This window comes from Volvox carteri (assembly GCF_000143455.1).
Source record: "Volvox carteri f. nagariensis unplaced genomic scaffold VOLCAscaffold_110, whole genome shotgun sequence".
Lineage (NCBI taxonomy): Eukaryota > Viridiplantae > Chlorophyta > Chlorophyceae > Chlamydomonadales > Volvocaceae > Volvox > Volvox carteri.
This window is the reverse complement of record NW_003307653.1, coordinates 209,819-222,829: the sequence shown is the minus strand read 5'-3', so window position 1 is coordinate 222,829 and position 13,011 is coordinate 209,819. Positions and strand designations below refer to the sequence as shown.

At 54.8% G+C, this 13,011-nt stretch overlaps 2 protein-coding genes across 2 annotated transcripts in view; one reads left to right on the top strand and one right to left on the bottom strand.

The window, feature by feature from the left end:
- VOLCADRAFT_100264 (uncharacterized protein) overlaps positions 1-3,039 on the bottom strand; it is a gene marked incomplete at both ends in the record, with an annotated part of 12,584 nt that extends 9,545 nt beyond the window's left edge. Inside the window, 2 exons of the mRNA XM_002958878.1 lie at positions 45-959; positions 2,889-3,039. Of these exons, the coding sequence (XP_002958924.1) occupies positions 45-959; positions 2,889-3,039 (1,066 nt within the window). The remainder of the gene's footprint in view (positions 1-44; positions 960-2,888) is intronic.
- A 3,254-nt stretch (positions 3,040-6,293) lies between these two features.
- Positions 6,294-12,921, top strand: VOLCADRAFT_108383 (uncharacterized protein). Its single transcript, XM_002958893.1, has 8 exons — positions 6,294-6,485; positions 6,573-6,594; positions 6,770-6,981; positions 7,620-7,802; positions 9,336-9,462; positions 10,006-10,184; positions 10,525-10,767; positions 11,183-12,921. Exons 1-8 carry the CDS (start codon positions 6,425-6,427, stop codon positions 11,221-11,223), a joined length of 1,068 nt encoding a protein of 355 aa, XP_002958939.1. The 5' UTR covers positions 6,294-6,424; the 3' UTR covers positions 11,224-12,921.
- Positions 12,922-13,011: the final 90 nt, after the last annotated feature.

Sequence of the window (13,011 nt, the reverse complement as noted above, 5' to 3'; positions counted from 1 at the left end):
CACCACTGCGACTAATTAAAAACAAACCACGTACATGTACACACCTCGGAGCTCCACAAAGCCAAACGGAATGTACTGCTCCACTGTACGGCCATCCGTAGTTACGGACGCGTGATCCACAGCGGCGGGGGGAGGCGGCTCCTTCGGCGGCACCCTCTTGGCCCCCCCCCCGCCTGCTGCTGCCCGGGCCGCCCGCGTGTCGGCGCCATCTGCCCCTACCACCCCAGCAGCGGCTGCACCGCCACCGCTATCCACCTTTCCTGCCGTCGGCGTGGTGGGCACAGCGCCAGGGAGGGTGGGTGTCTGAGCATCCGGCGCGGGACTTAAAACAGGCGCGCTATCTCTCAGCGGTAGCGGGGGAGGCGGCGGCTGAGGTTGCTGAGGCTGCGGTACGCCTTGCGGTTGGGCAGGACCAGCGTCGGGGGTGGTGGCGGAGGTGGGTGCGTCGGGCAGGCTGGGCCGCCGTGTCGGATGCCGTGATGGAGCTGCCGCCGCCGCTGCCGCTGCCGCAGCCACCGAGCCGCCGGCTGCCATTGGTGCCGCAGCGGCAGCGGCAGTGGCAGCGGGGCTACTGAGCCCGTCTATACTCGCGGGCTCGCGTGTGTCGCTAGGGAGGGGGTTTGCGAGGGCGGACGGTGCAGTGGCAGCAGCCGATAGCGAAGGCGGTGCGGGTGGGGGTGAGGGCTGGGATGACGCCGAGGCGTCGGGTGCGTCTGAGGAGGGGGCCGGAGGTACCAGGGGGGGTTGCTGCGGCGCCGCAGGATCAGGCGGCGGCGGCGTGGAGGCAGCGGTGGGTTTCACGGGGGTGGTGCTGGGCAGTGGGGGCTTGGCGAGGGTTGGCAAGAGCGGTTGGCTGCTAAGCGGCTCGAGAGTGGAGCGGCGCTGTTGCAGCGGCGCCAGCGACGTGGGCCCTATCCGCGACATTCGCGGGGGCGGCAGCGGCTCCAGAGCCGTTGGGGCTGTGAAGGGGTTGGGAGTTGGGACAACGGTAGGGACCGCGGGGACGCGCTTACGCCTGGGTGCGGGAGCGTGCGGTGGGGAGCTGGAATGGCCTCCGATGAGTTAGTGGGAAAGGTGAGCTTGGGCAAAGCGTTGAGGTTACTCCGTTGACCTGACTTAGGCTTGCATGGCTTAAGTGGCGTTGTGGCAGAGTCCTCAGCTAGATGGTGCCGCAAATTATGTGCCATGCAGTCCTATATAGCAAAAGGGTACTGGTAACATTGACGCGTTTGGCCTGTTTGGGGCGTGCTCCAAACGTTGGGGCATGCTTCCCTAGTCAGGCAGCTAATAGAGCATGGCGTACCTTTATCCTCCGCCATTTCCAATTCACGCTATATTGTAGGTGTTAGCTTTTTTCAACATCGTGGATGTTGTTGTTGGGCAACGCTCTGCCATGTCTCCGTTAACTGTGCTGCATTGGTCAAGTAGGCGATGCGTACATAGCGTAGACAGATTGTAGTATAAGGTGTTTCGTAAAATCTTCAAAGCACAACTTTTGTCTTCGTCACGCGGTCAACACTTTAAATGGACAACATTCCCGGAGATAGAGTTAGTTGTGCGCTCGCGGCGAGTATGTGCCAAGATTCAGCTAGAATATCAGAAGAAATGTCGATTATTCATATCTGCCTGTCTGCCCGGAGTACTGGCAGTACTACACTCCTACTGAAATTCTCCGTCTTGCGAAGGATAGGATAGAAACTCCGGTGTCAGGTCAGTCATTCGTGATGTCCCAGAACAGCTCCCCTCTTTTGGTTCAGCCAGTCTCGGGAACGGCCCTAAGCGGGCGTCCTGAACCCGAGGAAGTTGAGAATGGCGCCCAACCGAAAGAGCCGCAGGACTGCAGTTCCATATGCTTCCCCTGCCAGTATTCCTTTAATTATTACTGTTGTTGTTGTTGTTGTTGCTGCTGCTGCTGCTGCTGCTGCTGCTGTTGTTGTTGTTAAGAGTGGGAGGCTTCTGGGGCAATTGAACACATTTGGATTGTCATATCTAGGATTAAACAACATGCAGCACCATCTACCATTACTACGCTGTGCTATGCCATACGAACTGCAAGTCCAAGGCGGTTGATTCTGTCTTCTAGAATCCTTCATGTCATCGAACATCCGCAGAGACAGAGGGTTCAGCAATCGCCACCAATCCAGCGTGCGAATCTCGGTCCATCAACTGTGACCTCAACTCCACATCTCAGCAACTACCCATAATTTCACGTCGGGGGTCTACCTAGAATTATTAATAATAATCCTTTCAATGCCATTGACTATCTTCGCTTTGGGGAGCTGCTTAAATAAATTTTCGTTGTATGTATGCTATCGTAATACGTGACGACCGGGGAACTTGTCGCGGTTGGCCGATGATCATCTGAACTCATCAGGTGCCCGGGGGTAAATGCCTATGTGTCTAAGCAAGTTACTGAAAGATACTGGGGGGTTGCAGGAACTGTTGCGGCCCGGGCAGAGGTAGCATAGTCCAGGAGACGGCCAGTAAGTGTTGCTACACGCAGCTTCTATCCCAACGGAACGACGGCCAGGACCCAGCGCAACACGGCGCACAACAGGAGGAGCCAACAAAAGGGGAAACCCAACAAAAGGCCAAAGCTGTGTGTTGGGTGCAGCTTCCATCATTTAACCCCCCAACCAAAACGCCCATCTAAGTTGCTGCCTCTTTACCCGTGTTGCCGACATGCCACGCAGGGAAGAAAAAAGGCGGAATGCAGGGAGGAAGGGAGATGATTCCGCTGCCTAGACACTTTTTCTTCCGCAAGAAAACATGCTGTGCAACTGACATGCACGCATGCATTGCGTACGCATGTGACCGTTCGTGCAATCAGCTTCCAATTCCCCAGCTCGGTGGGCGCCGATTGATAGGGGACGTTCATCTTGCCTTACCGTAATCTTTTTCTCTCTCGCTCCCCGTCTTTACCAGGTCTGCTGGACCCCCGTGCAGTAGATTATCGGTATCAATACTTTCCAGCGCCATACCAGAAACAGTGAGGTTACCCTCTCTCCGCGCGTTCGCACAGTTATCAACATAACCCATAAAGTTCCTCGCCTGCGCACTCAGCTCGCACGCTCAGTCGATGTGCAACCGCCGCTTCGCTAGAGGATACTGTAGCATGACTGTTAACTGCTACCTGCCATGCGCGGGCAATTTAGTTTTTGGTCAATATGCACATCCTCTTCGGTGGGGAAGTCAGTCGCCATGCTGAAATTGGTGTAGCTTTTGCGGTAGATATCCGAGCAGGCCCAGCAGTGTGTCTTGCTTGCGAAGAACGTCATGTAAACTTTTCCCAACAGAAGAACTGCCCGGCCCAAAGTTCGTCATGTTCGAAAAACTTGCGCTGCGCGGAGCGTGTGCGGTTAAACTCCGATGGTGGACGGGACGGCGAAGGTTTTTTTCGGCTGGTGGTTACCCAGTGCTTGGAATGTAAGACGCCTATGCATCAGTTACAGTAGTCGTTTCCGCGCGTCAAAGGACTTGCCACAAGAATACGCTATGAGGAAGAATGCCTTCTCGTGGAGCGACCGCTTTGCCCGTACTGGGATGTCCTGCTTCTCAGTTGTTTGGTTGATTTCAGGTTTCAGTGTTTCAACACCCGCCAGAGCACCGTACCCTGGAAGTTATCTGTGTGTCGCATGGCAGCATGGAAGTTCGAAAGTAAGTAGGAAGGCCATACGTGTGACACAGTCTTCTATCAAATCGATGCCTGTAAGTCTCGGCGAAGATCGGTTGCCCGCACATTGCGAACTGGCGGGCGCGCTTGAGCCTAGCACAAATTGCATCAACTCAATTCTTGAGAAGTTCCTTTACGTAATGTACAAGATCTTTTACTGTACCTTATGGACTGGGAGAAAAGTGCAGCAATCTGGCAATCGCGATTTCAAGGAACGATGCCCTCTTCCTGATTCCCAGGGAAAGGCGGGCCATGGTGCATTCTCCTAAGTAAATTGCACTACGAGCATTCGTATGCTTTAAAAAAATTAAGAATCTGAGATGATGTGTCAGACATCGAGCATGGGCAACGTAGTTCGCCCTCCTGGGTAATCTTCGCACATTATGAATGTTCTTCGCTAGGGCACAACACAAGCTCCTCTGAAGGCCGTCCCAATGACTTGTGCACAACTTACATTTTCTCACATCGTCCGTAGGTGATCTGCAGGCCTTTTGTGGTAGGCGACCTGCACAGCGTTCGACGTGCGGCCCCGCAAATTCCAGGGCGCGCGAAACGACCACACAACACCAAACCTGCGGCTCCAATCCGTTTCAGTTCATGAGTCAACGCGAAACGGAGATCCCGGTCGTACATGACATAAGTACGATTGCTCACTATGACTTTTTGTGCCAGCTGTCATGGATTAAAAAGCGAGTCAGGAAGATACAGGCCCTGCCGAAACGACGCACTCAGACGCACCAACCGCGCCCGTCATTCCGCACCTCAATTCCGCTGGAAACACGATTTCTCTCGCAGACCCCTCGCCGATAGATACCGCTTTTGCTGCTCTACGCACAGGAGGTTGCGTGAGATAATAAAGAGCTTGGAGAGGTCTAACTGGCGCACTTCAGCTCACATCCGCACACCGCAAGGCAGGATAGCGGGGCTCCGACGTGTCAGAAGTGGACGAAGGCTGCCACCACGATATGTTACGTCCTCACCCAGCCAAGTTGATGTCTGTTTTTGTCTAGCCAGGCCACCCACCAACGACAACCACCAACCATCAACGACCACAAGGCCATACACGAGGGGGGGAGAGGTATCCGCAAGCGCAGTGCATAATGGACGATGCCTCAGTTGCTTTTCGTTAATGGGAACTTCACAAGCTGGCGCGAAATAAATCCGACTATCTTAGCATTTTGTGCTAGCTGTGGATGGCTGCGCTGCGGAGCCGAGCCCTGCACGAGGCAGAGGTTGAACACCCGACAGCAGCGAGGTTCATTGCGCAGTAAGGAAAAGTTATTTCTTCGCACAGCATCATCCAACAACTAGGGTTAATCCCAATATCAGGCTAGTTTGGCGCTTGTGCGTTTGCGCATGACAGTTGTGATGGAGGTGATAATTGCCTCGCAAGTGCCAACTCACAAACGCATCTGCAACCGTTGCTTCTAACGGTGGGAGAGCTGCAGCAGCAGCTCGGGGGGTTTGGCACGGAAAGTGCGAAGGCGCCAACTGGCACCGTTGGATATGCTGCGGATGCATATGCACTAATGGCATTAGCTAGCATTAGATTTTTACATGCTTAATGTCACCCTGCCTCCCAAGCTGTAAGGTAAACACCTTGTTCAGGCTACAGCGGAGGACAAGTAGCGTTGAATTATAAGTAGCGTCAGCAGCATCCTTACCCCTGAGCGTGATTACTCGCAAGTCCGCAAGCGAAAAAGTTTTCGTACTGTCTCGTCCATTGAATCACCATGGGTATCCAACAAGCTCAGATGCATCGCAATGCGGAAAGGGAGTAATGTGAGGAGTGATGATGGTTTAGACCATCTTTGAAGTAACTCGAGGCTACGTACGTCCTAAGCAGAAAACGCCAAAAAGGTACCACAAGAAACTTCCCCTGGTTCGGCTATCAAGAAAAACTAATTAGAAGTTATTCCTGTGAAATATGCTCATGACGAATGCGAATGGCGTAACTCTTGAATGCTTGATGCAGTTTCGCGCTTGCCGTTGTTCGCCATTCCATTATTCCGCATTCTTCGTCTTCCGCTTGCCAAAACTAGTCTGGGGCAACCTAAATGTGTTCGTGGATTTAAGCTGATAAATAGCGTAACTATATGGGGCGGGCGCATATTAGCGCATTATTCGGCGACCCACAGGGAAACGTGTCCAGAAGCCAGGTTTCTATTGATGTAACGCACGCAATTACACTCATCATATGTTATATAAAGACGTGAACATCAAAGGCTGAGACACACAGGAGATTCCTTGCCGCGTTCAAACACCCAACTCCGAACGGGGTTAACCGCAATGCCATCATTGAAGCTGAAGACAAAATTCAAGGATGAATACTTGCACAACATCACGAAAAACTCATTTCGTATTGCAATCGTGTATCCCTATCTTATGGTTACATCGCATTTAGCAGTTGGCAAAAGAACCAGTACTACCAGTCATATCTTCGCATCTTCCCTGTGTATAAATTAAGCCTCTATAAAATGCTACAGGGTTATGATGGAAAGTAAGACGGCGTTGAGATACGGCAGCGATGAAGTGTAATACGACACAAGTCGGCAGCGGCGTGCGGGTGGCCTATAAATAGGTTTCCAACTGACTCAGTTTAATTTGAAGCAGTAGTAGGGCCTACAGGCTGATGTTTGTGGATGTGTAAGTAGGTATTTTAGCCTTGAACGCCACTACGGTGGATTGGTAGCTGGCAGCAGAGCGTGGTCAAGCTTGAGTACCTTGCGTCACGTTTTGCATTACTTAAACATGGCGTTCAAGGTGGTGCAGCTGGGACTGCTCAGCGTCCTAGTGGGCGTGGCGGTGACTGGTAGGCGACATTGCGAGCCGTCGTTCGACATGGGCGTTGCTGGTCCTTGCTGCGGACTGTTATCTAACTGTACCGGTTTCTTTGCAGGTGTCCAAGTAGCTGCGAGCGGGTAAGAGGACAAGTTGTTTCCATTGCCGCACAGCCCTTGGGCTGAGGAGGATGGCAGGCGGCATCTATTGGGAGGTTGCCCGTCCCCCAGCAGCTGCAGCACTTAAGCACCGTTAAAAAGCGCAGCTAAACCTTCATTTTATCTGACTCTACTGGGAATGTTTCGGTACCTACAGGAACTCATTCCCTTTCTCCCAGTGCGAGAGCTCGGCGCTCAAGAGCCCGTACCGCGTGAAGTATGATGGCTTCCTGATCGATTATGATAATCAAGACTGGACCTGCTTTAGGATGTACCTCGACACGGATGCAGCGACTGACTGCCCAGCCAAGGCAACCGATACGCCTGATTGCTGCAGTCCGTCGCTCGCCAAGATCGAGTTCAACGCTGGTAAGACTTAATATAATCTGTTATCTAAATACAAATATATATGAGCTAGCTGCTTTGCAGTTGAAAGCGTGCGAAGCGTGTGCGACTCCTTGCTCGACTGACCTTTTATTAGCCGCGGACGTTTCATTGTTGTAGCTGCCGCCAATTCAGCGTCCTGTGGCTTCAAGACGCTAGGATATGCCGCAAAATATAGTCATACCTGAAAGATAATTATAAGTGTCGGTTCCAACAAACAGACTGGCCGGCAACGCGCGCCGTTGCCGATGCCAATGTCTCGCTACACCATCGTCTAGCTACACGCCACAAGTCTACGAGCTTTTCCGGGGTTACCCCTGCCCTTCATCCCCTTAACATCCCCTATTCCTCTCCCAGCCTCCAAAGGCTGATTCGTACTGCACGGCTGTTCCGTTCCCATGTTTTCCATCATGCCACCATCCACTTGGCAAAGTTCGTCTTTCCTACCCCGCCGCCTACTCAATTAAGCCCAGCTTATGTTATGTTTCCGCGCGCGATGCCGTTCCCCACGATAAAAGAAGAGTTTGCATTTCTGAACATATTTGTCCTCCCACGATCCCTCCTCTCCCAGCGTCTTGACAACTCCCCTAACAACACCCCTCCACTTAACCCTCCCCTCATAGCACCCTCCTGTGAGGGCTACGTTACCAAGGCGCTGATGTTCAAGGGCTACGACGACTCGGCGAACGGCGTTGTGGAGAAGATCTTCCCCGTGGGTATCGAGGTGCTCACCCCCGACGTGTCCGCTGTCATCCGGATCTCGAAGGGTCTCAACCTGGACCAGTCAGTGCTGGCCAAGTACCCTGGTGCGTGTGTGCGTGTGTATATGTGTGTGTGCGTGTGCGTGTGTGTTGCAGGGAAGGGCCGGGGAGGGGGAAGCCGGAACTGGGGTCGGATTCCTGGGAGAGGTTTGGGAGAGGATGTGAGGGAGTATGGTCGGGATTTGAGTTTGAGGCTGTGATGAATGATGCGGTGTATGACGTCATGTGGTGATTGTGGTGATTGTGTCTGCGTGTCGGGGGGGGGAGAGTCGATAAGAGGTCCCGGGGGAGTTGGGTGGGCTGTTAGTTCAGAGGAGAGAAGGGCGTGGGCTGCGGCATCTCGCCGACCTGAGGAGACCTGAGGCGTGGCTCGGGGAACATTGGAAACGAGCAAACAGGATGACAAACGAAGCGAGGGCAGCAGGGGCGGGGTGGGGAAGCATAGCGCACTATGAGCGTGGGAAGTGTGGGTGTTGACTGTAGCCAAGATGGACCGAGATGTATATCCACCTCGGCCAACAGGCGGGTCAAGAAGGGGATTTATAAAAACTGGAGAGGAATGGGGGGGTGGGAAGAGCTGAGCCCGGGGTGCCCCAGGGAAGGGCAGATGGGCGGCCCGTTCCTTTTTCCCTGCCGCATGGAAGGGCGGTCTTCGGTGCAGCAAGAAGGAACCAGGCCCAGGTCCGCACTTTCTTAACTTGGTGGTAAGGCGGAAGGCAACTTAGGTGGGCAGGGACGGTAACTGGTTTTGCCGTTTAACTGAGCAGGCATGGGGACGGGAGAGGATGGCGGTGAGGTCACGATGGCTTTGAAAGGTGCTGGTTGAAGACAGCGGAGCTTCCACCCACCACCTCACAAACGGTTAGGCTGAGTTAGGAAAAACGGTGGTGGTTGGAAAAGGTGTTGCGGTTGACGTAGTGAGAGGGAACAAACCGGAAAATGAAGATGAACCGACGTGGCATACGAGAGGTGGTTGGAATGGAGCGGGAATACTACAGAGCAACAGGATGAAGAGGATCTCGTATTCCATAATTGGGGCGCTTCCGGGGGAGTTTTCTGGAGGCATCGTGGAGCTGCCTCTACCGGGTAGCGTGTTAGGAACTGGATCCCGGTTTGGATTTGGTTTGGGTTGCAGTAGGTGGTGTCGACAAAAAGGGGAGGCAGGCACGGAGACGGCGTTGGCTGGGGGCTGCATTCTGTTTGGTTCGAAGTGCGCGGGAGGAAAGGAAATCGCGTTCGTGGGGGACATATTACACCGGTCTGTGCTGTGCACGGAACCCCCCAGGTCCGTCCAACTAACCCCCCATCCTCCCAACCTCCAACCTCCAACCTCCACCCGCCCCCCCATGTAACCCCCCTCATGTTCGCGTTCCCGCGCCCCAGCTGGGGCATTCTCTCGGACCGCAACGGCGAACAAAACCTTGCTCACCCACATCCACCAGATCGTGTTTCGAATGCCTACATCTACATCTGTTTGTCTTTCTGTTTGTTTGTCTGTGTGTCTCCAATCTGGATTCCCGCCTTTTCCCCTGCCGACCCCCCTCCTCCTGCCTTGCCCGAACCCCATTTGATGCACAGAGGGTCTGCCATTCTGCCTGAACCGCAAGCCCGACGTCTGCTCGGAGGCCCAGACGTACATGTACGAAGGGACTGCCGTGTACCAGTACGCCATCTTCGACGCCAGCTCGGAGTGCTGCCCCACAGGGTCCACCACCTCCATCAGCCCTATCTTGAACCTCGCCCCCACAGAGCAGGCGCGCAAGGTGCCACGTCGCCCAACCTCGCCGCCGCCGCCATTGCCGCCGCCCCCGCCGCCGCCGCCACCACCACCACCGCCGCCGCCGCCATCACCCAAGCCGCCGTCGCCGCCGCCGCCGCCACCGCCACCACCCGGCAGCTTCCCCTTCTGCGAGTAAGTACAGCAGCACGTCGTTTTATAATCATGCCGTAGTACGATTTGTGCCGTACAATCTACTTATGAAATCTTTGTTCAGTCTGCTGTGTCCTATCCGCCGGCTCCTATGGAGTTTCTCTTATCGTTACTTGAGAGATGAACTAGGAGGGTCACCCGGTCACACCACGGTTTTGCCACGTTGCCTTGGGACCCTGGCGACGGGCCGCCCAGGATATGACTCGATATGTGACACCACCTTGTCCAAAAGCAGCTCACCGAATTTCACTTGGAAATTTATTCCAAAAAAACGTAGAACGCGTGAGGTCACCTGAGCCCCAAACTCCTCCCTTCCAGGTGCAAGTCCTTCGCCCCGACTGACTACCCCTGGCGCGCCGTGTTCCACAACGTCACTGAGGGCAAGGGCGGCCAGCGTGTGTGCATGAAGCTGTACGTGGACGAGGCCGCTGCCGCCACCTGCAACAACGCGGTCGGCTGCTGCACGCAGCGCCTCCAGAAGGTCGAGATCCTGGCCAGTGAGTTCGCCCGCTTTTTTGCCTGTCTGACTATTAAAGACCTCTTAAAAGACCTCTAATTAAAGACCTATTCAACACCTAAACGCCACTCCTTTCTGCCGCACGATTTCCATCGCCACCGGGCTTTCGCAAGCCGTCCACACACACACACACACCCAACTGATCTTGCTTTCTCCACGTCTACATGCTTTCGGGTGTTGCCTTGTTTTACTCTCACCACTTCGCCCCTGCCAGACCACATCGCTCACTCCCGTACCCATATACAGCGACCCCCAAAAACACTCCCTCCCCTCCCCTCCCCGCTTCCTCCCTCCTCCCTCCTCCCTCCTCCCCCCCTTAGACCGCCAATGCCGGGGCTCCATCTCCCAGTTCACGATGACCGGCGTCACCGGCACCAAGTCCTCCTTCCTGTGGCACAACACCTTCCCCACGCTTAAGTTCACTAACCTCAATCTGCCGTACAAGGTGGGCGAGGATGGTGCCTTCCTGTGCTTCTCCATCAAGGGCCCCAGCTGCACCAACCTCCAGCAGCTCTGCTCGGAGGGACCTCGGGGCTGTGAGGTGGCTACATTCGCGCCACCAGGTGCGGACTTATCACTATCAGTACATACATACAGAAAGGGGGAATGGGTCTACTGACCGGGGATTGTTTCTCGAGATGGGCGCGCGAGAGAGGCGCTTTAATATACACACATGCACATGCACCTGTGTCGGGTATGTGTACGCTGCTTGTGTACAGGACAATAGCGTTTGATAGTTGTTTTTGTGTGTGACGGGCAAAAGACCCGTTTGCTCTCTCGCTTTTTCGGAGCAAGCCGTATAGAATGTGTCCCGGACGGAGCAACATGTCGTCAGGAGCATCCTTAACAACAAGACGCAAACAGCACAGCGCCCGAACTTTACCTTCCCTCGTTACCCTCGTTACCCTCGTTACCCTTTTCCTTCTTACGAGCTCGCTCCCACCGACTCCCCCCCCCCACACCCCAACACCTCCGCAGGCAACTCCTGTTGTCCGATCAACTACATGCCCTACGTCTAAGCTCTGGGCGCGGCTGAGCCGCCAACCAACTAAACCGCCCCACACCGAGCTTAACTTCAGGCCCAGTGACACACGTGCTAAAGTACCGATCATCACCGCCACCATCACTGCGGTGACGGCAGGGGGCCCTGTGGGGCTGCGGTGGGGCAAGGCACATGCTGGTGTTGAGATGTGTGAGATGGGATGACGAAATGGACGGAATGGTATGGCGTGTCCAAGTGTGATAGCTGGCAGGTGTCAGGCGTGGCGCATGAATGACTGTGGGGGCTGGTTGTGATGGGACGCGCGACATAGTCCCGGGCACCCATCCCGTGCTGGCGCCCTGCCCTGCCCTGCCCTGCTTTGCCCCGCACTTGAGCGCTTTTCCTTTTGCGCTTTCCCGTGTATGAGGGTGCCACGTCCCTCCCCCGGCCGTTCTACCCTCTCCCGCTTCTACCGCATCACTGCCGCCCTCTTGCGAGCTTAGGGCAGGGCATGGCACGGCCAGGCAGGGCAGGGCCGGGCAGGGCCGGCGAAAATGATTTGCAGGATGCGCTCTGAGCTCTGAGAATTTAACCTTGCGCAAGTAGTTCGTGTGCATTTGCCGACGGACAACTGTTTATCCGAGGGAATATCGCTTATGACTCTGTATGATGTGGATGTATGTTTGTATGTATGTACGTATGGTAGATGGGAGCATGTCTGTGTGTACGTGCGTTGCGTCTTTAGGTCGCTCGGGGGCTTATGCGCCTGCAGGAGCTGTGGCGGACTGCATCCGTACCGTGTGGTATTTTGCCGTACGTGGGGTCTCGTTGAGTTGCGGTCGAGTTGCTCTCAAGGGGAGGGGGCTACGTGCAAGGCAGTGGACTGCGGCGTGGTGTGTTTGCGTGCCAGGCTTTCCTGGGGCCCTAACTTTGCCGTCGACTGACAGACAGACAGACTGACAGGCGAATGGTCGTGGTCACAGGCGGGTTGGGTGGGGCAGCAACCACCCCTCAGTGTTTTCCCTTTTGCAATATCCCCCTCCCCCCTTCTATTCCTACTCTTCTTCAACCATACCCCGTCAATTTGGCCTATGTCCATTCCTTTAACACCCTTGGCATTCGAAAGCTACATGGTTTCGTACGTTCACTCATCCATTCACTCATTTATCCATCGCCCCATCTGTCACAGCAAGCGGGCTGCACAGCACTTGTGAACTTTGCTGCAAACTGGTGTACTAAAACGGGTTTTACTGTCAGCTTGGTCGATCCCAGGCCGTGGGTGGGGAGATGCAGGCGGGCATGGGCATGCAAATGGTGGTGCTGGCTGGCTCGAGGAGTCCTTAGCGTGATGGTGCGTGCCCCTATGTGTCCATGCGTATACGTATGTGAATGTGTGCACGTGTCTCTTTTGAGACAATGAGCACCTTTCACACACTACCGAAATGTATACTACGCGCACGCGCACGCCTGTTTCTTGATGATCACAACGACGAATCGAGTGCATGCAACGCAACGCAAGCCAAAGCATGCTGCTGCAAGCGTGAACGGGTGTGTCGTGGTGTATGTGGCCGTACGTGAGTATGTATGTATGCACATGTGCTGCGCGTGTCATTTGTGCTGAAGACCTTCTCTATCTTTTCAGGATGTGATGGGTTTTGCGGGAGGTGTTAGTTGCAAGGGTATCTGCGAAGAGAGACAACGGAAATAAGGAAAGCAGAGGAGGCTCGCACGGAGCAGGAGGAGAAGGAGCGGGGTGGTGCCGTTCGTTCCCCAAAGCGGTGATTTTTACATGCTTTCACATTTAGCTGCCCAGGCAGGTGAGGTG